Source organism: Scardinius erythrophthalmus (assembly GCF_964197995.2).
Source record: "Scardinius erythrophthalmus genome assembly, chromosome: 4".
NCBI lineage: Eukaryota > Metazoa > Chordata > Actinopteri > Cypriniformes > Leuciscidae > Scardinius > Scardinius erythrophthalmus.
Window position 1 is genome coordinate 10492562 of NC_138224.1, and position 27030 is coordinate 10519591.

Consider the following 27030-nt stretch of genomic DNA (forward strand, 5'->3'; position numbering starts at 1 on the left):
TGAATATAGTGTACACTCGATTCTGTTTGAAGTTTAAAGGGTTAGTTTACCCTTAAAAATTAAAGATCCCTTTAAGAATGAGGCCTCGTTTTGAATTGTACGAAATGTTTTGTTTCTTGAGTTTAGTCGAAAAATTTAACATGACTGCATCAAACGTACTTGAGCTCTTGTAGTCTTTCTTCTTCAATTTGCGTCTCATCATGGTGCCGCGGGGACTTGTGGGATACATGGTGCGTGGCAACGTGTTCATGTTGAGTGAGCTCAGACTGTAGGCACTCATGGAGGTGGGAGAGAAGGATGAACCCAGAGCTGTGTAGAAAGAGAGAAACTCATTATCAACTCTCAATGACTCATTTCAAAACATTCAATAGTAGGTATATATAGTTCAGTTTAGTTTTTTGTCCACTACAAATGACATTATCAGTATAACAATTCGAGAATTTCAGAACGTCTTAGTATTTGGTTTATCTTTCTTCTGCTTTAAAGACAGCAGCACTTAAGCTGTATGAACTCCATAAGTTAAGCTTGATGTTTATGATCTCCAGCATGATTTGAGATGATTCGATAAGCATCTTGAGCTTCTTGAGAACATGTGACTGTCTGTGCAAAGATGTCAATGTCACAAATTTACTTAGGTTAGTGACCTAGAAATAGTGCAGAATCTGTCATTTTAACAGTTTAAATCCCATTTTGAATACCATCTTTTCAACTGAACTTTTGAACCCCAACATTTTCTAACAACAGGTGCTAGAAATGAGAGCCAAGGTTTGTCACCATTCGAGGAAATGCACAAAACAACTCATTAAAGTGTAGCAGACTACCTTCGTGTTTGACATTGTAAGTCTTCATCAAAGCACATCTCTTAAAAATACTCCCAATTGCCTAAAAGCCACTTCTTATCAAAGAGCAGTGCCTGAGAACCGGATCGCAGTTCATACTCATCAGATAGAGAGATTCAAAGCCATGTTTTTAGCGCTCACAAAAAAAAATCCTAACTGGCAGAACATTACTACTACTACGAAAAATATGTTTTGTTTGGCTGAGACACTGGTGATTGCTGAAAACATGGCAGGATTAGAGCAGATTACAGTCTTATTTTTGCTTTGCTGTTTGAAACAGATTGTCTGCTCTTGCCACATGGAAGGACATTCTGCCTCTCTATCTTGTTTTTAAAACTCTAAACCATCTACAGCATTGAGGCCTTCTTGTCCATTTGTGAATTGTAAAGCATGAGCTCTTCCTAATGCAAACATTAAAGAGTTGAATGTCCAGCAAATGCTGGCTAATTTGTCTCAAGGGAAAAAGAAAACAGCAGCTTAAGTAATACAACTCTCAGAGGAGTTTGCGTTCACGCAGTATCAAGGACACATCTTTCAAAGATGGAAAAAGACTTTGAACTTCCAGAACCTGGGGGATATATAATCCAGGAATAAAAAAAACGAGACTGTGACTAAAAAGTATTGATGGAATGACAGTAAATTATGTGAAGCCACCAGCATTGAAGTGCCCACAGCATCTTTATGGCACTCCTGAATGGAGAATGTGAATCAGGACTGTGAAGGTTGGGAAGGTGCCGCAAGAGATTGTAGTTGTGTTGCTAACTTTAAATTCAATCATATGTGTGAAATAAGTGGCAAACTGTGAAATCGCTGGAGGTTGGCAGTTTGCTGTACCATTGGTTGCTGCAGGGGTTTTCAAACTGAAGTCTGCCAGGGGGTGTTAGGGATCTGCAGAAAATGTATTTTTTTGGATTGTCAAAAGAAACATAATATTAGCTATATTTTTATATCATATATCTAATGCATTATTCATTTATAATATATTAATTTATTAAATTACAATTAGATTAAATGAACAGTTAAACATGTTTAATGATTCCCCCCTTTTTTACATTTTGCTGTCTAAAGGTTAGTTGAAAATCATCAGATTAATCAATTATGTTATCCTATTGGCAGTCCTAGTTTTAAACGGTAGGAAATAGAAATAAAAAACAAGCATAATGAAAATAAAATATGAACAATTTAAATATAAAGTTAAAAATAATAATAAACATTTAATTGAGTAAAAACCAAATGTTTTTTAAAGGGTTTATACATCTAACATTAATGTAATTTAGTGTGTAGAAAACATGTTGTCTTTATAGTACTGTATGACAAGATCTTTCTCGCACAGTATAAATAGGTCTTTACATATATGGCTGCCATTATATTTTATGAAGGAAGTTTTTTTTCAAGATGATCATCCTATTTTGCATCAAAACATTCCCTAGGTTGCATCAATGGTCTCTGTCAATCACGTCACCTCTAAACGCCAACTATCATTGACAATGAACAACGTCCAGTTGCTTTAGAGCTGCAAATCACTCTCAGTGTAAAGAACAATTACAGGTCATCTCGAACTGTCTCATGGTGCCCTTGAAATGCATAGAGTGCCAGCAAAACAGATCGATAGGGCCCTGATGGCTGGAATTTATAGTAATGAGTCCATATAATTAAATCAGGCTCGCTGAAAAGGCCGCTGAAAGAGGAAAAGCATGACCTAAAAACACAAATGAGGAGTGCTTTTGTGACAAGTGACAATCTCCCCATCTTATCAGCCAATTAGAGAGCAAATCTAGGGCCTCAGGATGTCAGTCATCATTGACTACATGTCCCAGAATGTATTTGAGACCATAAAGTCCACCCATGACCGCACAGGGAGAAACGATCAGGTCACATTGCTAGAATGTCAATAATGCAATATGGCTTCCTTAACAAGGATTATGTTCCATATCCCCCAATGAATGGCAACACAAATGAGTCCTGTGGATTCGCTGAGTATCTTCCGCACAACAAAAAACACAAAAGTCTCCCTGAATGGCTCAGTGCTCGTCTGGCTTTGTTCGGCGAGTCTGAGCTTTGCCGTAATGTGCTCTCGCCTCTGGTAGAATAGAGCTCAGCTACGCCCACAGATGGAGAATAAAGGCCAGATATAATACGGAGGAAGAGAGCAGTACAGAGAGAAAAACAGTCTTTAGCCTCAGCATAGTTTAGAGACAAGGAAACAGCCGGGGAACAAATTAGTTCTGCTCTGTTTTCCAAAGAGATCAAATAAAACGCACTAAAAAAGACAAAAACAGTCTTATCAAATAAAGCGCAAATGAGACAATCTAACATTTCTTCCTGTATTCATCACATTATTTCACATTAGTTATTTACGTGGAGCGTGACGCTAGCAACGCCAAGGTCGTGGGTTCGATTCTCAAATAATGCATAAAATATAAATATATTTACAATATACCTTAAATATAATGTGGTAAAAATGCATAAATACATGTAAAAAATACAAATTTACAGAATTCACAAAGTGAAATTTTTTAGACAGATGAAGACATCAAGCATAATTTAAGATAACTTTAAATCTTGCATTTTCAGCAAAAGATACAGCATCTTCACTCCTATTGGCTGTCTATGCTCATTTGCATATTGTTGAACTCCACCCAACTTGATTATGATCTGTTGCTCATGTGGCACCGATTAGCCATTTTTTTTTTTTTGAAAATACACGAGACCTTGAGTTTTTATTAAACAATACATTTGGAAATCAATTTGGAAGTCTAAGTTATAAAGCCAAAACCCATAAAACAATAGAATAAATCTGTCACTGATGAGAGACGAGGAAGATACAAGAGGATGAGGATGAAGGAAAAGGGAAGGAACATTACGGGGATTGTTTGGAGAGGTTTTCTGCTTGGTCTGGCTGCGGGACTGGTCGGGGTGGTAGGTGTTATAGTGTTGATAGGGAAGGAAGTTGCTGTTGTTGTTGGTTCCGGATTCCCAGGGCAATGTCCGGTTACTCCTCTGCACCTTGACTGACCACACGGAGAGGAGAGAGAGAGGGAGGACGTGAGCGGGAAAAGCATACAACACCACATAAATGCCAACGTATAACATACAAGGAGAGACACTTTAAGGCTTTTCAAACCGTGCTTGAACCTGGAATCAAACCACCATTGTTAAAAATGAACTAGTTTAGCAGTTTCATGTTTGAAATGGCCATTAAATGCTTATCAATCTGCTTTTTGATTGGTCCAAACATTTGGATTTTTTTTTTTTGCAGGGATAGTTGACTAAATAATTCAAATACATGTTATTCCAAACCTGTATCAATTTCTTTCATCTGTGGGAAACCGTTTTTGTCCATTCAATGAAAGTCAATGCATCCAAAATAAATATATTACATTAAAATAAAATAAAAAATAAAATGTTGTGGTGAATTATACCTTTAAGAAACGTTCTAGGTCGAGGCAACCAATGTCACAAATACTGTAGACCTCACCAAAAATACAGCTGCAAGCTACCTTGCAGTATCTTCTGAGACTTTCTTTCGTTTATACTGTACAAAGTAGACAGGCAGACTTACTCACAAACAAGCATTCCCACAGCAAGGTATTAAATATCCAATAGCTAGTTCTTCCAACAAAACATCCTCCTAAAATACACAACCACGGACACCTGCATTGATTATTTTCTATTTTGGCTCCTTTCTGTTTTCACAGTTAATTTTAGCAGCATGTCTGCTGTGCTCTCAAACACACAAGCACACAGCCTGGAAAGATAGATTACAAAAGCAGTCTCAGAGAGAGAAGAGAGAGGCAAACTGGAGGGCAGTGGCTGCAGAGGGGATTAGACAGGAAAGAGACTCGGTGAGAGGTGAGGAAGGAGTGTGTTTTTGTGTAAGGCATGAGACCAGGGATCCATCATCATGATAGCATCAAACAGTAGCACAGAGTTGAAAGACAGTGAAGAATCCATTGAGACCGAAGGTAATCAGGCCTGGACAGATGAGAGCTATTACTTCTACAATTATGTGTGTGGGGGGGAAATAAAGAGAGATTGTTCATGAATCATAGAGGGGAAGGCACACATGAAAATATGGTGAGTGTTTTTGCAGGCATAAACAATGTAGAATCTCTATTCCAAGGGTCTCAACAAATTAATTTTTTAATTATTAAATTTATTAAATTTTAATTAATTTAATTTAATTTTTAAATAGTTGATTTTTTTTATTGGGAAGTTAACACAATATAGCTTAGTCTCTCTATACCAGGGCTGGCATCATATTAAAATATTGTATGAATGCTGTATGTATATACAGTATGTGGTATATGTACAATATACACTCTGTAGTGTGCACTTAATACATTGTACTACAAAAAAAACTACATGCACAAGGTAGCCAAGCAAAACGATTGGGTTCAGTGTTTGCATTAGAAACAAGAATTATTTTTGTTTTCAGCAGTAGATTCAGATGTTTTCTGTGGCACACAGACACTTCCACCCATGGAAGCCCTCCAAACGGATGTTGTGTTTGCATGAGTATGCGGTGACAAGGCAGAATGTGTATGTGTGATGCATACGTGCGTTAAGGTTTCAGCCAGCTGTCTGGTGTTTTGACGTTTTTCGAGCATTTGCCATCTGTCTGGAATTTCACCGCGGCTGGCATTTAGATCTGTGTTAGTATAGAATGCTTCACTGCACTAAATCTGCTCGAGCTGAGGAAATAGAGTACACGTTTGTGTGTGCGTACTGCGTAGTGGACGTGCAGGTGCATAGTAATGCGAGAAGCCTGACAGTAGACATGTGCGGCTCTTCACAGGATTCAGGAGTGCGTTTCGTCCTGTGAATGTGTTTGGATGGTGCTCTCAACTGAATTTCCTTCTCTTAAGAGCCAATCAAGATGCCTCCTACCAGCTGACCCAAGGGTCACTTCATTGTTTTCTAGTGCTGGGTCTCTAAAAAACCCTTACGACAGCAAGCAAGAAGCATTAGTATGCTGTGCAGGTCCATGCTTATTTATGTTCTCTGGGCCTAGGCTTCAATCCACATTCTTATTAAGTTTATAGCTTAAAGGTCGTACAGCCACTGACCTTGTGGAGGTTCTGCAAAATAATTCTAATTTGTCAATAGGGATTTTTTTTTTTATTTCAGTGAAGGATGCCAGCAGAACAGCAGTACAGGACATATAGGATGCATATAGGATTTCTATGGTATTCTAGGTGGTTGCCAGGGTGTTTGTATGCAGACGCTGACAAGGTTTTAGCATGTTACTGTGCAGTTGCTAGGGTGTTCTAGTTTTTGCCAGAATATTGCTAATATGTGGTTGCTTAAGTTTTCTGTAGCATATTACTCTGCGGTTGCTGCTAGAATGTTGTTGGTGGTTGTCTAGGCGTTTCTATTGTATTCTAGGTGGTTGCCAGGGTGTTTGAATGCAGACGCTGACAAGGTTTTAGCATGTTACTGTGCAGTTGCTAGGGTGTTCTAGTTTTTGCCAGAATATTGCTAATATGTGGTTGCTTAAGTGTTCTGCAGCATATTACTCTGCGGTTGCTGCTAGAATGTTGTTGGTGGTTGTCTAGGCGTTTCTATTGTATTCTAGGTGGTTGCCAGGGTGTTGCTATGTAGATGCTGACAAGGTTTTAGCATGTTACTGTGCAGTTGCTAGGGTGTTCTAGTTTTTGCCAGAATATTGCTAATATGTGGTTGCTTAAGTGTTCTGCAGCATATTACTCTGCGGTTGCTGCTAGAATGTTGTTGGTGGTTGTCTAGGCGTTTCTATTGTATTCTAGGTGGTTGCCAGGGTGTTGCTATGCAGACGCTGACAAGGTTTTAGCATGTTACTGTGCAGTTGCTAGGGTGTTCTAGTTTTTGCCAGAATATTGCTACTATGTGGTTGCTTAAGTGTTCTGTCGCATATTACTCTGCGGTTGATAGAATGTTGTTGGTGGTTGTCTAGGCGTTTCTATTGTATTCTAGGTGGTTGCCAGGGTGTTGCTATGCAGACGCTGACAAGGTTTTAGCATGTTACTGTGCAGTTGCTAGGGTGTTCTAGTTTTTGCCAGAATATTGCTACTATGTGGTTGCTTAAGTGTTCTGTCGCATATTACTCTGTGGTTGATAGAATGTTGTTGGTGGTTGTCTAGGCATTTCTGTGGTATTCTAGGTGGTTGCTAGGGTGTTGCTATGCTGAGGGGTTTTCAGGATGTTACTGTGCAGTTGCTAGGGTGTTCTGGGTGGCTGTTAAGGCATTTCTATGTAGTTGTTATGATGTTCTGGATGGTTGCCAGGGTGTTGCTATGTGATTGCTATAGAGATGCTGAGGCGTTTTAGCATGTTACTGTGCAGTTACTATGGCGTTCTGGATGGCTGCTTGGGCATTTCTATGCAGTTGCTACGATGTTCTGGATGGTTGCCAGGCTGTGGCTATGTAATTACTATGGTATACTAAGAGTTTTTAGCAAGATGCTGTGTGGTAGCTAGAGTTTTCTAGGTGCTTCCCAGGGCGTTGCCATGTGGTTGCAAGTGGTTGCGGTTCTTTTAATTTCTATGTAGTTGCTAGGGTGTTCTTCCTGTTTTCCAGAATATTCTGAGGGTTTTGTAGCATGCTACAAAGTGGTTGCTTACTAGCCAAGTCAAAAGTCTCGATTCTGGTAATTAAATATGACTTTGGTCCGGTCATTCTTACCTGGCTCTGCTCTAGTGTGTGGCCTTCTACATCTTAGTGGTATAAATCTAGCCCTATCAGGAAGTATGGCTGCATTCAAGCCTTTGTCTCTGGTGTTGAACGTTAACATCCTGCTCCTGATAAGAAGTGACAGGGCACACATTGGGTGTCATGAGGATGTATTCTCTGGGAGAATCATCCTTGCTCTAAACTTTTAACGTCAACTCTTGTTTTCAAATCATTTGGTGGCGCACAGCTTAATAAAAATCTGTCAGGTGATAAGAACGAGCTTTTGAACAACACGTAACCCCTGACAACCTGAGGAAAGATTCAGATATCTGCAAGAAAGATGTTTAAATATCATTAAGATAACCATCATGTGGAGAGGGCACAGCTGGCCTTGCACTGCCCTCAAATGCTGCATTCAGACAACATTGTATCTAGGAACTACAGGGTTGATATCAAAGACACGCAAGAATTATGTTAGGCATCAATTATGCATATCACATTACTTTCGATATTGATTAACTCATTAAAGGAATGTCTCCTCTCTCAGAGCACTGAGATTTGAAGAGCTACTCTAAGATGCATGTTGTACAACTATTCCAATTAATAAATGTGACCAAAAATAAAATGCTGAGCGAGTAAAACTCTAAATGAATGTGCATTTATCCACCCCATTTTACAATTTGCATCACTTTTGTGATCTTACGCACTAGAGAAAGTCCTAATGGAGTGTAAAAAGAGCCAGGTCGGTTTGAAATCAAGCAGGGATGCAGTGAATTGCCTATATCCTTACAATATACAATTCCAATTTAAACAAATGGGTTTGAAGTGTTTTCTGTTGTAAAACTCAAGTGTACAGGTTCCCTTAGAGCTCAGAGTGAGTGTGTAGGTCTCTTACCATGTTCAGGGCCCTTGAGAGCCAGTCTTGTCTGGTGGTGGGGCAAAATCTCCATTTTGACGTGTTCTGAAGCGCTAGCTAGCAGCTGGGTGGCCTCGGCCAGTGTGCAATACTCCATACTTGTGCCGTCCACTGACAAGATGTGATCACCTGCATGCAGTGCACCACACCTGCAAAGACAATTAGATCACTTCCTGTCTTGCCAATCCTTAACGTACACTGAATTGCACTTAATCACAGGCATCATTTCAAACAATCGTTTAAAACAAATTCTTCTCAATACTGCAAATATCACGACTTTCAGTAGTCCAACACCTAAGTAGTTTCAGTTGTTTGAACACCAAATGTGATGCAGACTAAGTACTTTTAATTAACAATAATACTTTATAATTTAATTTAATATAATTTTTATATTTAAATTCTTATTTATACATTAGCAGTGCTTTTAAGCCAATTTAGAACAAATATTTCATAAGTGCACAAATGCTTTTCTGCAGTGGAAATGCACAAAGTGGTTCCAGATTGGACACCTAAACTGGCACCCTGTTGATGCAAAAAGGGTATAAGGAGTATTATTAATTCCCACCCAATGTTTCTCCCAAGAGCAAACTCTTGAATCATCTTCAAAGTGCTAATCTTTTCTGATGGAAAGGTTTTCACTTGCTCAGCACTCCGCCACCCTTATTATTGTTCCGGGCTTTTCTGCTGGCATGAAGGCTAGATGAGTTATTGAATTTCTATAATTAGTTGCTAAGCTATATGCATTTCAAACTTTTACATTTTCACAAGCAGGCATCAGGTTTCTGCAGCACACATTTCTCTCCTCTCGATGCATTGATCTGGCTCACAAAACAATGGAAACATGATGAGCAATGATGCTTCTTTCATAAGGAAAATTCCTCTTTCATTTCATCTTCCTCTGTGTTGTGGAAATGATTGCCGCTGTAATTACCTATCAGCGATGCTGGCTGGTTTGACCTTGTCGATGATGATGACCTGCTTATTGCAGTACATGGAGGTAGAGAGAGCCAGACCTAAACTGGAGCCCATTGATTTGGCCACCTCCACCAACAGTGGGCCTGAAGCTGTGGCTACAGAATCTGTAAAGTAGGAGAAAGACATTGATTATATTCCGAAAATGGACCTTCCAGTGGTATGAAGCGTCTTTTAATCTCATAACATTATGACTTCATTCTTGAAAAGCTTTTTTGATGGCATAGCGAGCGTGTGAATATATACATTTTCTCTGCTATGGCACCTGTGTGAACTTGAGGAATTGACAGACTTCATACATCCACTAAGAATCGCTTTTACACCAGCGGTAATAACTTGATTAGATATTTTGCTTCTAATGCATTTGTAAGTGTGGCTTAAGTGCCCAAATACATGGGGGGAAAAGAGAAAAAAACATTACGAATGATGGTTATACACCCACACACACATGTACACACACTTCATTAATGTGAATGAGGGCGAGCGGCTGCGGTTGGACCTGTTAAAGTGTAATGGAGGTAATTCAACATCTCAGTTTAGTAATGGGCTGCACTAAAGACCTGATTAGACCATACATCTTCAGAGCATGGAGGAAACCACTACGTGTAAACACGTGTCACACGACCGCTCATCCAGCCTGTTTGCAACATGTGCTGATTTCACTTGACGCCCATTACAAAGAGAAATAGCTCCTGCTGTTGTGTGTGGAGCGGACAGAATGAGAAGCCAGTCTTTAGTTAGAGCGGGCGTACAGCTGTCGGCTGTCAGGTGTGACAACTTCCTCCCTGCGTTCGCAGTAAACACACTTGCTGCCATCGCAAAATGCCAACATACTGGGGAAACTCCTTTGCTAGTCCAAAAGATCTGCTTTGGTCTGTAAAGCGGCTCTATAAAGACTCAAACATGTGGTGATCCAAGTGTATCTAAGGAACATTTATGCACTTAGCAGAGGGTTTTATCCAAAGAAACTAACAAAGGAGGAACCAAAGCAATTCATCAAGAGCCAACAATATTCGTAATATAGGATGCCAGGTTTATTTGGCGACTACTGTAGATTAGGAAGCAAGCTAGAAAAGGAGAAGTGCAAAGAAAAAAAATGAATGTTTGTGTGTGTGTGTGTGTGTGTGTGTGTGTGTGTGTGTGTGTGTGTGTGTGTGTATGTGTACTTGAACAACTATATTTGTGAGGACTGGTCTAAGTTTTAGATCATTGAAGTGAGGTCAAAGAGTAAAATGAGAACATTTTGGCCAGTCTTCACTTTCTAAGACCCATTTTTAAAGCATGTTTCAGGGTCATGGCTTGGTTTTAGGGATAGGGTTATAATTAAAGTTAGGGTTAGGCACAGTTGTGATGGGTAAGGTTAGGGTAAGGAGTTAGAGATTGCATTGTGTCAATGCATGTCCTCACAAAGTTATACAAGAATGTATGTGTGTGTGAGTTTGTGTGTGTGTGTATTGGCTTAAGGATGTGGGATGATTAAGTGCTTGCACAAGATTCAAGTGAAAGTTGGAAGCTCACTCCCCCAGTGAGGAACAGAGAAGTTGAAGATTTTGGAGAGCGACTTTGTGCCTCAAACATAAGGAATTGTCACTTGTAATTGTTTTAAAGCATTCAACAGTGATCAAGAGTCCAATAACTACAAGCAAATGTGTCAAAATTGATTTGTTACAATGGTATTTTGGGTGGTACATTGCAATCTGGTTGGTTAGAGAAGAGCTGAACTGAAAAATGGCTTGAAAATGGCTGACTATTCGAGGAGACAAAATGACCAAATTGCACATCCCTAGTGGAAGTGTGGGATAACTAAACATGCTAAATGAGATCCAAGTGATCTCCTTGAGCCACCATGACAGCTGATGATGAATAAACCCCTTTTTCCAGCCCCTGAATCCCACCTTCACCTTCCTGCCAAGCCTCAAAGGCCCAACTGACATCAGCTAAACAGGGTTGAAGTGACTATCCATATTAATAAAGCCAGGGGTGAGGAAATTGTTCAATCACATGGGTGCCATCCGGGTGACAGAGGCGTGGTGATTAACGTGCCACCGTTATGAGCATTACGCTGATGAGGGCTTGATCGAGGAGCTCGCCAAGGAGCGTTTGTGTTGTCGTGAAGTGCTGGAAGAGCATGAGGCGATGAGAGGAAGAGCAGTTGTAAATAGTGATGAATGTACAATGCATGCTTAGTCTCTGGTGGTTCCTTTTAATCAAACCCTGTTACTGTACAGTATGTGTCCACTGGTGCGGAGCTAAGCAGCCATTTTCAATTCCTTCTCTACCGGAGATTGTGGGGTTGACAGTAAAGCAGAGCAAGTGGTGAGAGTGTCAAACAGATGAGATAATGCTCAATATTATGCAAATGAGATACGAAAAAAAAGCTATCCGGCAACCAATCGCGGTAAGTCACAGGAATCAATGCCTGTCAGGAATTCATAAATTAAGTTGGGCTCTTTCCAACTGTAATTGTGCATACATGATTATTTTGAGTGATGTATACTCAAAGCAATCATAGGTTATAGACACTCATTATACATATTACAGAAAACTTGCGGTAATGCTGAAATATTGTCATTTCATAATAATAATCCTTACGATCATGAATTTCAAGTAAGGGCGAAATATTTTCCCACACAGATTTCGAAACCGGTTCAAATAGGTAACGCGGATTGACAAACAGAGAGCTGTTTGGTTTGAATGAATTCGTTGTGAGAATTCAATTGCTAAACTACTGGCAATTGAAGGTTAACCTCTGAAATTTTGTGAATGTGAGCGGGCCTTAACACTCTTAAAGCGACAATTTACAGCAGGAATTGCCTGATTCATGAATGAATCGTTCTTTTGACTTGGATATTTCCAATGAATCATCTGAAAACGTTCACAAAAACAATCTGAGTTATTTACTCGTGAATTGGACAGAATTGTTCTGAGCGTTTTGCGAATCAACAACTGACTGACTGACTGACTCACTAAACTTAGAACCTTCTCGTTTCGGCATGTCTGATTCGTTATGAGTTTGGTAACAAACACAAACTTGTTGATAATAATCAAGCAAATACTAAGAACAATACCTCAATATTGCATTACAATAATGCGTTAGTACATAATGGCGTAGAAATACTGCAGAATATTTTTTTAAACAGTTAATTGAAATAAACTGTTTAAAAGAAATGTGTCAGACTAGCATTGTCTTTCGCACCAATGAACATGTACCACACTGAGCAGGAGAGATGATAAGACAGAAAGAAAGTGCGAGGACAGAGAGAGAAAGATGGTATAAATTGCTTTAGGTGCAGAGAAAGTTTTATTTTGGGCAGAATGCCAGGACAGAACGATCTATATGTTACACAGCTAAACTTAAACTGAGAAGGAAAGTGTACTGACCAAAAACACAGTCGAAAAGTCACTGTAAGGTAGTTAGCGTTTAATGCTGTTTGAACAGCACTGTTCTGGGGGGCATATCAGTGCAGTGAAGGATGTGCCTTTTCGCTAGACTTCCTCTGGGCACAGCAGAAAGAGAATCTATCACTTCCGGGTCAGAGCCCAATAAAGACACCGGAAAGATGAGTTACAGCCACGGGCCACTTCAAATCTTAAGAGACTTTCCTTTTCATTTCAGGTCAGCTCACTCGCTGTCACCCTCTTTCTTGTCTTTTTGCACCTCATTCACCTCTTTGGCACTCTGTCATTATCCACAGCATGTTTTCCTTGACATTTACAAATGCAACAAAAACATATTGACATTCGAGAACTGGAAAACATGAAATAACTTCTTTAAAATTGCGAAAATGTTACATTCTGTGTTTGCTGGTTTCAGTCGATAAGCTTTTACAAATACTGTAATGGTTTTCCAGCTAGAACGATTAAGCCTCAACAATGATCCAGAACACAACAGCACAACTGGTCTGGTCTTTTTAACAAACCACAAAATGCCCATGACACGTCCCTTCTAGACAAAGTCACTGGCATTAAGGAACACCATTAAAAGAACTTGCAGAAAAAAAAAACTTTGAAATAAATATGAAATAAAAAAAGTAACTAAACGAAAACTACGTTTTACTACGTGCTAAAAGTGCACTGCAATACAAACTAAATAAAACAGAATAAATTTAAAAAAAAAAAAAATGCAAAATACTAAAATACAATAAATAAATAGTCCCAGTAATAAAGGTGAGTAAATAAAGACTAAATAATTGACAAAATAATTAATAAAGATTAAGTAAATTCACTTTTATAGCAGCAACAACACATATAACAAAGTAAAGATTGTATTTTTTCTTTTAATTTTCCTTCTCTTTTCTGCTATTTCATTTCTCTCGATATGTAAATGAAATTGTTATTAGTGCTGTCACATCGACTATATATATATATATATATACACATGTATAAACTTTTATGTTAGATGTGATTAATTGCATTTAATTGATTTGACAGCATCGATTGTAATGTAATTTAGTCTATATTAAATATTATGAAATAAATATTTCTGCCTCCTTTATGATAAATTCCATATTTATTTCCCCATTTAATTATAACAAATAAATGTGAATTATCTGGGGGCGGGATTAGATGAAGTGGGAGTGTCCTTACCCATGACTGACACATCGTACTCTATTAGAAGTGTGGCTTCCTGGCCACACTGTTTGAGGATGCTCATGGCCTCTGCGTGAGACGCTCCATGCAGACGAATTCCGTCAATACTGAGCAGCCTGTCACCGGATTTGATGGTTCCTTCCCTAAGAGAGAAAACAACATACAATAAAAGACCGAAATGGCCTTTCTGAATTACAGAAGAAATGTGTTGCATACAAGAGAGGCATCCAGAGACACAATAGCACTTGTATTGTGTGCCTTCCGCTTGTTTGCTCGTAACAATAAGCCTTTTAAATGCTGGAAAGGTTACAGACTACATCCAATCTGTTATCATGACAAGCAGGCAGGTCACGTCTGTGTTCAACACACCAGAGACCTTTCCAAAACCACAGTAATTCCTAAACTAAGACCAGGTACCACTCTGAACCTCAAAAGATATCAAAAATAAACTCATTTACCATGGGAAGCACTTTAGAACATGGAGAAAATGCAATTATCAGTCATATTGTTATTATTATTCTTTGTGTTCTTGGACCATCTGATGCATATGCATATAAAACTGGCAAGTTCAGGCTGATACATCTGGAGCCAATCTGATTGGCTGACTTCAATGCTTTTTAATCAGTGCGCCTGGAAACAAAGATGTGTTTACAAGATACAGCTGCTACAATGATAGCATCTAAGGAAGAATTAATAACTTGATTTGCTGAAGTTTTCCAGGTCAGCGGTATCAAATCTTAAGTCAGTTTTATTTAAGATAGCTTAATAGCAAGTAAATTAGATATCCAAGAGCAGAATGTTAATGGTGGTTACACTACCATTCAAAAGTTTGGGGTCAGCGAAATTTAGTAAGAAATTAATACTTCTATTCAGCAAGGTTGCATTAAATTGATCAAAAGTGACAGTAAAGACAATACAAAATACTTCCATTTCAAATAAATGCGGTTTGGAACTTTCTATTCAAAGTATCCTAAAAAAATAATGCACCACAGTTTCCACAAAAATATTAAGCAGCATAACTGTTTTCAACATAATAATCATAAATGCTTCTCAAGCACCAAATCAGCATTTTAGAATGATTTCTATGATCAAATGACAATGTGGCTTTGCCATCACAGAAATAAATTACATTTTAAAATTGAAAAGCAGTTATTTTAACAATTTTACTATTTTTACTGTACTTTTAATCAAATAAATGCAGCATTGGTGAGCTTAAGACTTATTTCAAAAACATAAAAAATCTGGCAAACCCAAACTTTTGAATGGCAGTGTAATTTTGAAATAGTCTTGGAAAGGCAGAAATTTCACACTCAGTGTTTTCCCATTCACATGTTAGTAGAGACTCAGGTTAATTGAGTTTTTACACAGTGGTCTGTTATTGTGGTACAATTCATTTGAGATAAAGAAAAATAGCACGTAAACACAAAGGTAAACTGTGATTAGTTGATGTGTACAATCTCTTTTAAGTCTGGCTAGGACTATTGAGCTTAATGTGAGGCCGGTTTCAAAGCACATTTTAACCCATAGTACCAGGGAGCACCACAAGAGACGAGTTTTGGTAAGAGACCTGATTTATGACTCATACGAAATGAAATTTGCTGTTTTTATTTTCCAAGGGGGCCGTTCTCTGCGACTGCAAGATGTCAGAGTCCAGTCAATACCAAATTGCAGAGGAACAGAACACAATATTTACCCAGAAAAACAGGAGCCGTGCCACTGAACAAAAGAAATGGGAATACTCTGTCGGTAAGAAATGAAATTACCAGTGTGCAAAATGAATATTGATAAGGGTTGAGGGGGAAGAGAGAGACGGGCTAGCGTGTAATGACGGTAATAACAGAGCAGTTCATATGCCAGAGCGAATGAAATATCACGCCAGTCCATTTACAATTCTCAAGCGAGCGCTGAAGTTGCGGGGCAATCTATTCCGGTTCCGAAAGGAACGCCAACTGGGAAACACTATTTTCATCAAGCAATTTCTTGCCATTTCACAGCAATGACTACAGACCAGCTATGCTGAACCTGTAAAGATAAAAGTCAAACCAATAACAAGGAACACAGAGAGAAAACACACATATACATGAGCTACATTTCAAAGTTCACATCATACATGCTATTAGATATATATTCAATTTTTAAATCAGTTCCAAAACCTAGATAATTGCCTACAGAGAAATCACAACATCATTCTGAAAGCTGTAAGATTATGCTAACCCATAATTAGATATCTTTTTTTTTTTTGAGGGGACAAATTATAAATCTTTATTGCTGGTATCCTTAAGGAAGGAAATCCATTATGCGGGGAGAAGATGGAAGGAAGGCTAAATTAATGTATTTTAAGGTTTAAATATAAAAATGATTACTATATTTACTTATTTATATACACCCTGAAAAAAAAAACATCTTAAACCAGACTAAGCTGATCAAAATATTCTATTAATTCAACTTTAGAGGACTTTTCAGTTGGTGAAGCTGGGCTGCCCAACTAAACCAGATTGGAGATCAGTTTACAACTAATAAAACCAGGATAAATTTAAATGGATACATTTAATATATATCTAATAGATAAAACCAGCTTAAACCATCTGAGACTAGCAAGCCAGCCTGCCGCAGGTTTAAGTAGGCTTTAAAGAAGGACTATGCCATTAAAATTTGATCACTTAACTTCATTATGTTTGTGTATTTTTATGCTTATTGTATTTTATTAGAGTCTCCTGGCATTAGATAAGCAACATGCTAATACCAAAACCTAAAGAAATCAAGAGTCAAGTATGTGAGTCAACTATTTGTATGATGCATATAGTGTCTTGGCTATGGAGTGTTTCTAATCAGTTACTTTTCAGTCTATTTCAGTTAGGATGCTGCCTAGGTTTTTGGACAAAAAAAGCTTTATTAGCTATGCTTCGATCCAAAGTTGCGAATTCACTTATTCACAAATTTGGAATATCGCATTAAAACATTTGTACATAAAGCAGCGTTCCCATTCCATGTTGTCAAGAGAACAAAAGTCACTTCCTGGTAAATTGGTGAAAAATATGTGGCTCTTTTTTCCAAGAATCATCAATGACTTGCATCTCAGAGCGCGCAGACAAAACGCAATAAACGCTGTCATGTTCGAATGCTGGGATTTAGGAACACAATCGTGTAAGACACTTCAGGGCAAGAATTAAACCAAATCATTCTGCATTTTTTTTATGCAATATTCCGAAATGCGCATAATAAAGGTGGATATAAACATAGCTAATGAACCCAGTTTAGAATCCAGTACCAACTCACCTGTCAGCCGGGCCACCGGGTCTGATGGTTGTAATGGTAACCGGGCGAGATTTGTTCCTGTCTTCATGAGCACCTCCTACACCATGGAAAAAACAACTTGTTTTGAAACATTAAACAAATGTAGCCATAGAGTAAAACACTATACATTTACACTTGTGGAGATGTATACTCACATTTGATAAACTTAAATAACAGCTCAAATACTGGCTTAGTGGTGCACATCAAAGGCCATTTGCTCACCTCACTGAAATGTCCATATATTTTTCTACAAAAGCACCAGATTATACATTTTTAAAGCCGCGCTGCTCGCTATAAAATTGCATACCATTGAATTCACAAATGGAGTCTTGAAGATGAAAAGGAAGTCCTCAATATGCCTTTATGAGACAGATTTGAGAAAAGGAGTAAAGCTAACCAAGACCTTGACAGTAAACCTTTTTGTTCTGTCTCTCTTCAAAAGACTTCATTCTCTAGATGGATCTAAAAAATGGTCTCTTTCTTTTAATGAAGTCTGCTTGGTAAATATTTTGGAAAGTGAGCATTAGAAGTGCGACTGAAAGCTGCTTCGCCTTCTTTCAGCGGGCCCAAGGGCAGCCAAACAAATCTATAGAGAAAAGTAGTCTCTTTTTGTTTGATGTAGATGTGAATGAAAGTGTGTTGATGAGGTGGACTCAAAGACATTTGAACTCGGAAGTGAGGAAGTCTACAGAGGCACTCACCTCTGATGACGAAACCGAAAGTATTGCCTTCTTTGTGCAACGTCACCTCCACATTTTTGAACATGACCCCTGAGCCCTGTACAGCTGAGGAAGAAAATGAACAGTTCAAAGCTCTGCCAAGACTTTAATGCTTGACCAGAACATATAAATGAACATAAACTAAAATACATTTCAAGTCACTGAGAGTGACGTAAACTCATTTTAATGAATCAATGGTAGATTGATGATGGTTAATCACTCATCACTTAAGCAAAAATAATCAGTTACTATTAAGCAAAAAAAAATTATATATAATATAAATAATATAATATAATATAATATAATATAATATAATATAATATAATATAATATAATATAATATATTCAGGGCTTGACATTCATTTTTTTGTTCACCAGCCACTGACTAATTTTGGCATAGATACAATGGGGAAAAACTGCCATATACATATTTTTTAGTATTATCTTATCATAATTTAGCAGCAGGTATATTAGACCTGATGCATGGATCCATTATACTGTTACACTTGCGTTTTCTTTCTCAACTGTTTACGTTAAAAACATAACTGACTGTATTCACGAGAATACTGACCAATACTGGAATTTGGACATTATTTTGCGTGCATTTAAGTGCAATAAGCAGTGAAAAAGAACTAATTTTAGTACTGAGAGGCGGCTTTATCTGCGCACACTTTGGGTGTGAGCACAAAATCTGCGGGAATGATACGTGCAATACTTGCAATCCCACGCCGAAATTCAAGCCTTGTAAAATTTCTCCAGAGCAAATTGAAACGAGCGTAAGGGGAGGCAGGTTTGTGTGTCAACTCGCTGTCGAAGAGATGAAAGAGTGAAAAATTGCAGCTTGTCGTGTATCTATTCTGCGGGAAATGAGTATTGGAAGCGTTTCAGATATTTCAGTATTGATATGTATTGAAAAATCGAGATTTTTGACAACACTAGTACATTGCACTCAGTTTATTATTTCAGATGCCTCTTTAAAAGACTACAATTGAAGAATGAATATATTATATATAAAATTCAACCCAATGAAAAAAGGAGGGGTAGAGGAGCGCTTCCTGGACTCCAAAGTTTGGTTAAGATAGAGGTGCTCTTTGGATGGGAACCTAAATAACAAAAATCAAAAAAGAACTCCAAGGCACTCTCAATTGAAAAAGTTAAAAAGCCTTTATTATAATGGCTTGGTCAAATTAACCTTCTAAAAAACTCCAACGCGTTTCGGCTACATGCCTTCTTCTGGGAGTTAAACAGATCTCAAACAAACAAAGTTTCTTATGAACTCACAGTCCACCAATCAGAAGTCTCCATCTGTCAACTGAGGTGCTCAGGTAACAATCAAAAATTAAAATAAAATTCAACCCGCCAAAGTGGCTAGTAATAGTGACTGCATTAGACGCCACTGCCGAAATCCATCCGCATTTGGCGAGTTGGCAGGTGTTGCTGTATAGCCCTGATTATATTATATGAGGCATTAATATTAATCACTTTGAAATATATATGAAAAGATCACATATGGAACTGGAACAATATTAAGTTACACAGTTTAGCGTTTATTATGAAAAATTACATATTGCAGGATGCGGCGACAAACCAGTCAGAATGATGTATTCCAGCTGTGCTAGATTAAGTAATAGCGATGCTTTTATAATCTCACTCACAGACAGGCGGTAGCTCATACTCGACCTCCAGGACAACCCTTTCACCCACATTCTTCAACAGACTGATGATCTCATCATGACGGAACTTTGTCAAGTTGATTCCGTTCACAGATTTGATGTAGTCCCCTACGTTCAACTGGTCACTCCTGCAAAGAAACAGACCAAGAATCAGATTCTGTACATTTGCTGAAAAAAATGTCAGATGAAATTGCATAACTGAAAGGAGGAAGAAAGAACAGGAAGAGCAAACAAAGAAAGAGAAGAAATAAAGCGAGGCAGAAAATAAAGCAAAGGAGGAGTCAGGTCGAGCTCTGAGACGCTGTGATAGCTGATTTAAGCACATGAAGGGAACACTTTGTTCTAAGGAAGCATCTAGTGAGATCAAGACAGGCTGCTCCAGTCTCCGTCTCGATCTTTCACTGACACACAAACACAGAGTTGAAAGCTCTTGCGTTTTACAAGGCGGTCTGATTTTCAACAGATTCTGGAAGAGCGAGTGTGATGTTAGGCGGTTTATTTTAGCTCGAGTAAAATTATCAGGGAAAGTGTCTCTGTGGTAATAAGATACAAGACTTGATGTGCAGGGAAACATTTAAAGCCGAACAATTGATTTGCAGAAAAAAGTATCTGTGACTGTGAAGAAGAGGTTTTAAAACGTGCGTTTTACTATACGGCATGTGCAGTGTTTGTTCTGGGATCTGAACATGGATCTATTCTTTGAGGATTGTGTGCGTTTTCATGGGGAGGTCTGACACGCTAGCGAACAACAGTAGGCCGTCTGCCATCCCTGAGAGCCAATATGGAAATGAGAGAAGAGTTCTGGCTTATGCAGTATTGATTAAAAGATTCGGTCTACTTTATTCATAGACACACATACACACAGTGTGTACAGATAAAACAATGTGCACACACACTTCCTAGACAATGCTCCAGCACAACAGACTATGAACACATTGATCTCTCAGGGCCCGTCTATAGTTGCTGTCTTAGCAAAAAAAAAATATTCGCATAAAGACCAATAGACAACAAAAACCTGACAACAACATTTAGCACCTACAAAACTGAATTGAAAGTCATTTCTTACATTTTCTAAAGAATATGTGATTTCTAGCTGTACAAAACTAGTCACAACGATGCTGCTGTGATGCTAATGTGGGTGATTGCTACAGTATGTAGATGCTAGGCTACTCGTACTGTTTTAACCCCAGTGCTATGTGGTTGCTAGTGTGTTATGGGTGCTTGCTAGGGTATTTTGGGTAGTGGCAAGATGCCTTAGAGAAGTCCACTCGAAATATATGATATTCTGGCCTCTTGGTGGCTTGAGTCCCTCTTTCAATGCAAGTCTAAGTAAAGATTTTTTTCCTGAAAAGTTTTTAGGTGTCATTCATGTTCAAATAGGGACTTAAGCACCAACACTTAAAGTTATGTGTTTATTCAAGTCCTAACCCTATCAAAAATAACAGTCTTAGCAAGCACCAATGACTGTTCATAAAGATGTTTCCCACCTTTCGAGTCAGATATGTCAGACATCTTAAAAACACAGCAATGTTTTGAAAGTGCTGGAGTGTTTTTGTAAAATGAATCCACGAATGGTTCGCTAATACTGACCTGGCAGCGATGCCGCCCTGGCGCAGGTTTGAGACTCTGGGCTTGCCGTCTTTGTCGATGCCTCCGGATACTGTCAGGCCCAGAGTGGTGCCTTCCTTCTTGATCAGCTCCACGGTGCTCGTGCCCTTAAACTCATCTGTGGAGCAAAAGGAGGGATGAGAAGGAGGGTTATTGGGGGAGGTGGGAGAGGAAGAGCAGAGACAGGAGATGAGAGGGTTACAGGAGCACAGCAGGCCAGCCACTGCCATACCCCTCTCTCATCTAAAATGACTACGATCAGGCGTCCTGGCTTGGCCCTCTCTCTCTCTCTCTCTCTCTCTCTCTCTCTCTCTCTCTCTCTCTCTCTCTCTCTCTCTCTCTCTCTCATTCTACCTCAGCTGGTAATTAATTATACACTCCAGAGTGCTCAGTGTATGTGTGTGTGTGACTCTGCACTTGGCTATAGTTTGAGGACACAACAGTAACCAGAGGTGAGCTAAAACTGTCAAAACCTTGCTTTAATGTCATCTGGGAACTATGGAAGCTTGTTTCCGCCACAGAATAAAACATTTTAAAAGATAATTGCGACTTTTTATCTCACAATTGCGAGTTTACATCTCGCAATTCTGACTTTATTTCTCAGAATTGCGAGATATAAAGTCAGAATTGCGTGCGTGAAATAAAGTCGCAATTGCATGTTATAAAGTCAGAATTGAGAGATATAAAGTCAGAATTACGAGATATAAAGTCGCAATTGCGTGAAATAAAGTCGCAATTGCTTGTTATAAAGTCAGAATTGCGAGATATAAAGTCAGAATTGCATGAAATAAAGTCGAAATTGCGTCTTATAAAGTCAGAATTCTGACTTTTTTTCTCGCAATTGCGACTTTATATCACGCAATTCTGACTTTATAACACATAATTGCGAGTTTATACCTCGCAATTCTGACAACTTTTCTCAGAATTGTGAGATATAAACTCACAATTGTGAGATATAACGTCCAATTCTAAGGGGGGGAAAAAGACAGACTTTTTTTTTCTTTTTTTACCTCAGAATAGTTTGTCTCACAATTCTGACTTTATGACACGCAATTGCGACTTTATATCATGCAATTCTGACTTTATATCTCGCAATTGCGTGTTATAAAGTCAGAATTGCGTGATATAAAGTCGCAATTGCGAGAAAAAAAGTCAGAATTCTGACTTTATAAGACGCAATTACGACTATTTCACGCAATTCTGACTTTATATCTCGCAATTCGGACTTTATAACATGCAATTGCGACTTTATTTCACGCAATTCTGACTTTATATCTCGAAATTCTGACTTTATAACACGCAATTGCGACTTTATTTCACGCAATTTTGACTTCATATCTCGCAATTCTGAGAAATAAAGTCAGAATTGCGAGATGTAAACTCGCAATTGTGAGATAAAAAGTCGCAATTATCTTTTAAAATGTTTTATTCTGTGGCGGAAACAAGCTTCCATAGGGAACATACTCACTTTGAAAAATGTAAATGTATTCATTAATAAAAACAATAATAAAAAAAGAATACATAAATTAATTTAAAAAGTAATAAATGCATGAATAAATTAATACATTTTATTTATATTTTATTAGTAAATATAAACAAAAACGATAATACAGTATATAAATATTATATATTTATATATATATATATTTTTGTATATATAGGGTTTAAGGTTAAGTCATTGTTATAATGCTTTATCTAAAAAAAAAAAAAAAAAATCCTAAAAAATGCTACCCCACACCCCCTTTTTCAATCCAATTTTTGTCTTCTTTCTCCCTTGTATCATTTCGTCTTCTATTTGCTGTCTCTCTCGCCAACTTGCACTGATATTGCTGGTCAGCCAGAGGAGTCGCTCCCCTATCGACTGGCTGTCATTCAATCCCTCTGTGGGATTGTCAAAGTCACATTAAGAATACTGCATATCTGTGCAAGCAGGGCTTTCTCCCTCCCTCCCTCCCGCTCTCACACGCCCTACCATCAATACTCCATCAGCTGTCTAAGCTGGAGAAGAAATCAAAATAAGGCATTTGTAACCCCTCTCTCTTTACTGGAGGAAGAAAAATACAGATTTATATGCATTCCCTCACTTTCCTTTCCTGGTACCGCAGGACAGAGAGTAAGGGGAGACGAAGCTCCAAACCCCCCTGGGGCCACTGACAGAACAGAGCTGTGGAGCATTTCACCACAGGACGACGGCAATAACCGGACATATGGTACAAATAGACAGGACTGACAACTTTTGAGTGCAGCTTAGAGTGAGAATTGGGGGTGAGGTTAATTAGTAACTGATGCATTTGCAGATAAGGCCGTTTTTATTATAAGTTATGAAGTTTAGTTATGATAATAAATTGAATGGTATTAGAGTAAAAATATGTAATATAATGTTTTCAAAATGCTCCTCTCTAGATTAAATTTTCTTCTCGCTAACTATACAGTATATTGACAATGAATGGCTTTTCTGAGGTTTTTCACATTGTTTACAAGCTGTTTTATCCGCAGTTGAAACACTGATTTAAAGGGGGGGTGAAATGCTCATTTTCACTCAATCTCCTGTTAATCTTGAGTACCTATAGAGTAGTATTGCATCCTTCATATCTCCAAAAAGTCTTTTGTTTTATTATATTTTTAATTGAAAGATTGGCTGTACCGAGTCTTTCCGGAAAAAAACGAGCGGCTGGGGGCGGGCCGTGTGGGCGAAGCTAAAGCTGTGCTAACGCGCCGAGCTAACAACACACAGAGACTCACAGAGTTCAACAGTTTTACTCACCGTTCCAACGCACGACCGCGAACCTTTATCATTGTGACTGCTCGATCCTTAAGCATTAGACGATCTGGGCTTTGTTTATAAAACAATCATCGTCGAAATGCAGGGAACAATTGTCTTACACAACTCCGTTTATGCTCAGGAAAACAAACTCCATCCACGGGTGCCTTAACGCCGGGTTCTTTGAGAATCTGTGCAGGGTTGTCTTGCCCTGGCAACCAAAAACACACTTCTTTGGTGACACTGACTTCCCAAAAGCCGGGCAGGGCGCTTTGATGGCGAACTGCTTTCACTCTCTTGCTCTGTTTTACGAGTGCGCGCGCGCCCGCGATCTTACCGGAGAAGTGCCCTTAGGACCCATATAAGGAAATTCCGCCCTCTCTTACGTAAGACAGAGCCATACTCGAAAAAAACTTTCCAAAACTTGTGACAAACTGGAAGGACAATTTTTGGAACAAAAATACTCCTTCAAACGTACAACTTAACTTTTGAAACTTTGACCATGTTTAGCATGGGAATCCAACTCTTTAACAGTGTAAAAAACTCAGTATGCATGAAACAGTAATTCACCCCCCCTTTAACAATTACATGAGACGTGCATTTCAGTAAGTTTTACTGATTCTTTCAACATACCCTCTGATGTTAATTCATGTTTATTTTGTACTGTAACTAGTAGTAGACGAAGAGATCATCACGTGCGCTACCGCTTCGCTTAAACTGAGGCGCTACAGTGAACTTCCACGCCACATTATTTTTAATGTATACTGATTGGCTTCATCACGTAGTCTCCTCTACACCAATAAACTGGTGTGTGGTGGGCGTTCTGGCGCAATATGGCTGCCGTCTCATCATCCAGGTGGATGCTGCACATTGGTGGTGGTTGAGGAGCTTCCCCCCTTTCATATGTAAAGAGCTTTGAGTACCCAGAAAAGCTCTATATAAATGTAACAAATTAGTTTTATTATTAAGAGCGCCAAAACGGTATTTATTGTTTGAATTTTTTTTTAAATAAGTACAAATAGAACTTGATCTGCTTCTCAAAATTCTTGAGTATGACCATTAGAGCATGCACTTTCAACCTTTTAGGTTGGTCTTCAAAAAAACCTCCTGGTGAAGATTTTCTGCATTGATCTATTACAAATCAATCAGTTTTGTTTTGCCTTGAAACCCCTAACTGCTCTGATGCCCTTTGCATGCAAATCACCAGCGCAAAAACCTCAGTAGAGGAAGAAACAGATTTGACATTGCACTCTGCCTCCGATCGATATCGCTGCCATATGGACATGGGAAGGGAGCGATGTCGAAACGTGAACCGGAACAGAGTGAGGTTAGCATGGATCTCAATATTTGGCCTGAACCTGAACCTCTAGTCAAGCCTATGGAGCCAAGCAGAGAGCTTGCAGTGCAAACATGCTGATATATCAAAGACAGCAAAGTAATTAAAAGAGAAATCAAACTTAAAATGTGCCAAAAGGAACCGCTGAATAATTTAGTGTCTGTGATTGTGTGTGTTTGGGAGTGATAGAGGCAAAACATCTTGCCATGAAAAAAGAAAAAAAAAAAGTGAATCAATATTCAAACGGGAGTTCAATCTATAACAAGCCTCGTGTTGTGTGCCAGTCTTTTGATAATTAATTGTAAAAGAACTGCTCAATTTGCCTTCAGCTTTCATCAAATAATTTGATTAAAAGGAACTTTGCACTTCTGGGGATTCGCCTGACAGCGAAAAATTACAGCGGGCCGAATTATAAATGTTTCTGTCATTTCTCTCCTCTCAGTCGGATGAGGAAAAATTATGGGTCTTTCTGTGGTTTGTAACAGCATTAAATAACTCCCTTTGCATGTGGAAGACAGGGGGAAAATGTTTTCTTTGGTTGATATTACATGTCTTCTGAGGCCAGAAACATACTTTATGCAAGTTTGTGAACACAAATACATGTAACTTTACATAATAATATTCTCTTAAAATAGTTTTTCTGACATGACCATTAACATGAAAAAGAAAACTGAACAGAGAAAACAAATATAGCAAATATTTAAACAATCTAGCTAAGTACTATAATAGAGATATACCAATATAATATATATATATATATATATATATATATATATATATATATATATAATCATAAACTGTATGTGTGTGAGTATATACTGTATTTATATATACACAGATAAGTAAAATCTAATTAAAATTACTACATGTATTATTTTCATTTCATAGCTCTGATTGTGAAATGTCTTATTGAACTGTTTCTTTTAAAACGTAATCACAATCCAAGCCAAACTCGGCAGCATCATTCGTGCATGTTGTGAGCCCTGTCGCGCAGCTGCACCGGGGGGCCCACTGGGGGTCATTCAGTATCCAAACAATTTGTGTCACAGTATGCCATGGTCATATTACAAGCTCAGTCTTAAGCTGTCTGGGGAAAGCGTGGTTCTCTCAGTTCACCGAGGGTTCAGCTTAATATCTCGGCCCTGAGCAAGGAAAAGGACCGTTGGGATCTAATGAGCTGTGCTTTGAGGGCTACACTGGGACAGGTGTGGAAGTTGATAAGTTGATCCCATTACTCGTGGTCTCTCATTTCATTCCATGTCCTCTTTTCCACCTTTTCTCTTCGAATGAGGCAGACAGAGCTAGTGTTGCCTTGCCATGTTGCCACGGTGATGAGATTGGCCATCAGCTTTCTCAAAGCCGACAGATTTCTGTGGCGGGATCGAATGCTGTGCCCATCAGAGAGGTATTGAGGGAGAGAGACAGAAAGATAGAGCTTGAGACAGCATGTGCGAGAATGATACAAAGCAGGAGATAAAAGTACAAATGGAGTGTATGATCGAGAGAGCAAGATATAAACATCTACTCTGCCAGCTGAGGCGCACGCAGGTTAAAAAAGTCATCACTTTTTCAAGCTGTGACAAGAGAGCGTTAATCTGCGATCGCAGACTGATCTAGATAGCAAACTTGATAGATCACGCACAGAAAATCAAAATAAAGAAATAAAAAAG

The 27030-nt window shown here is 38.5% G+C and overlaps 1 protein-coding gene across 8 annotated transcripts in view; it reads right to left on the reverse strand.

Annotated features, from left to right (window-relative positions):
- The window catches only part of grip1 (glutamate receptor interacting protein 1), a 240579-nt gene that overhangs the window by 39748 nt on the left and 173801 nt on the right, over positions 1-27030 (reverse strand). For all 8 annotated transcript variants that reach the window (XM_081364006.1, XM_081364004.1, XM_081364005.1 and 5 more), the window contains exons 3-11: positions 21246-21381; positions 19638-19783; positions 17965-18048; positions 17246-17321; positions 13967-14112; positions 9339-9486; positions 8387-8556; positions 3704-3850; positions 160-309 (exon numbers count right to left, since the gene is read on the reverse strand). In XM_081364006.1, coding sequence (XP_081220132.1) covers positions 160-309; positions 3704-3850; positions 8387-8556; positions 9339-9486; positions 13967-14112; positions 17246-17321; positions 17965-18048; positions 19638-19783; positions 21246-21381 — 1203 coding nt within the window. The remainder of the gene's footprint in view (positions 1-159; positions 310-3703; positions 3851-8386; positions 8557-9338; positions 9487-13966; positions 14113-17245; positions 17322-17964; positions 18049-19637; positions 19784-21245; positions 21382-27030) is intronic.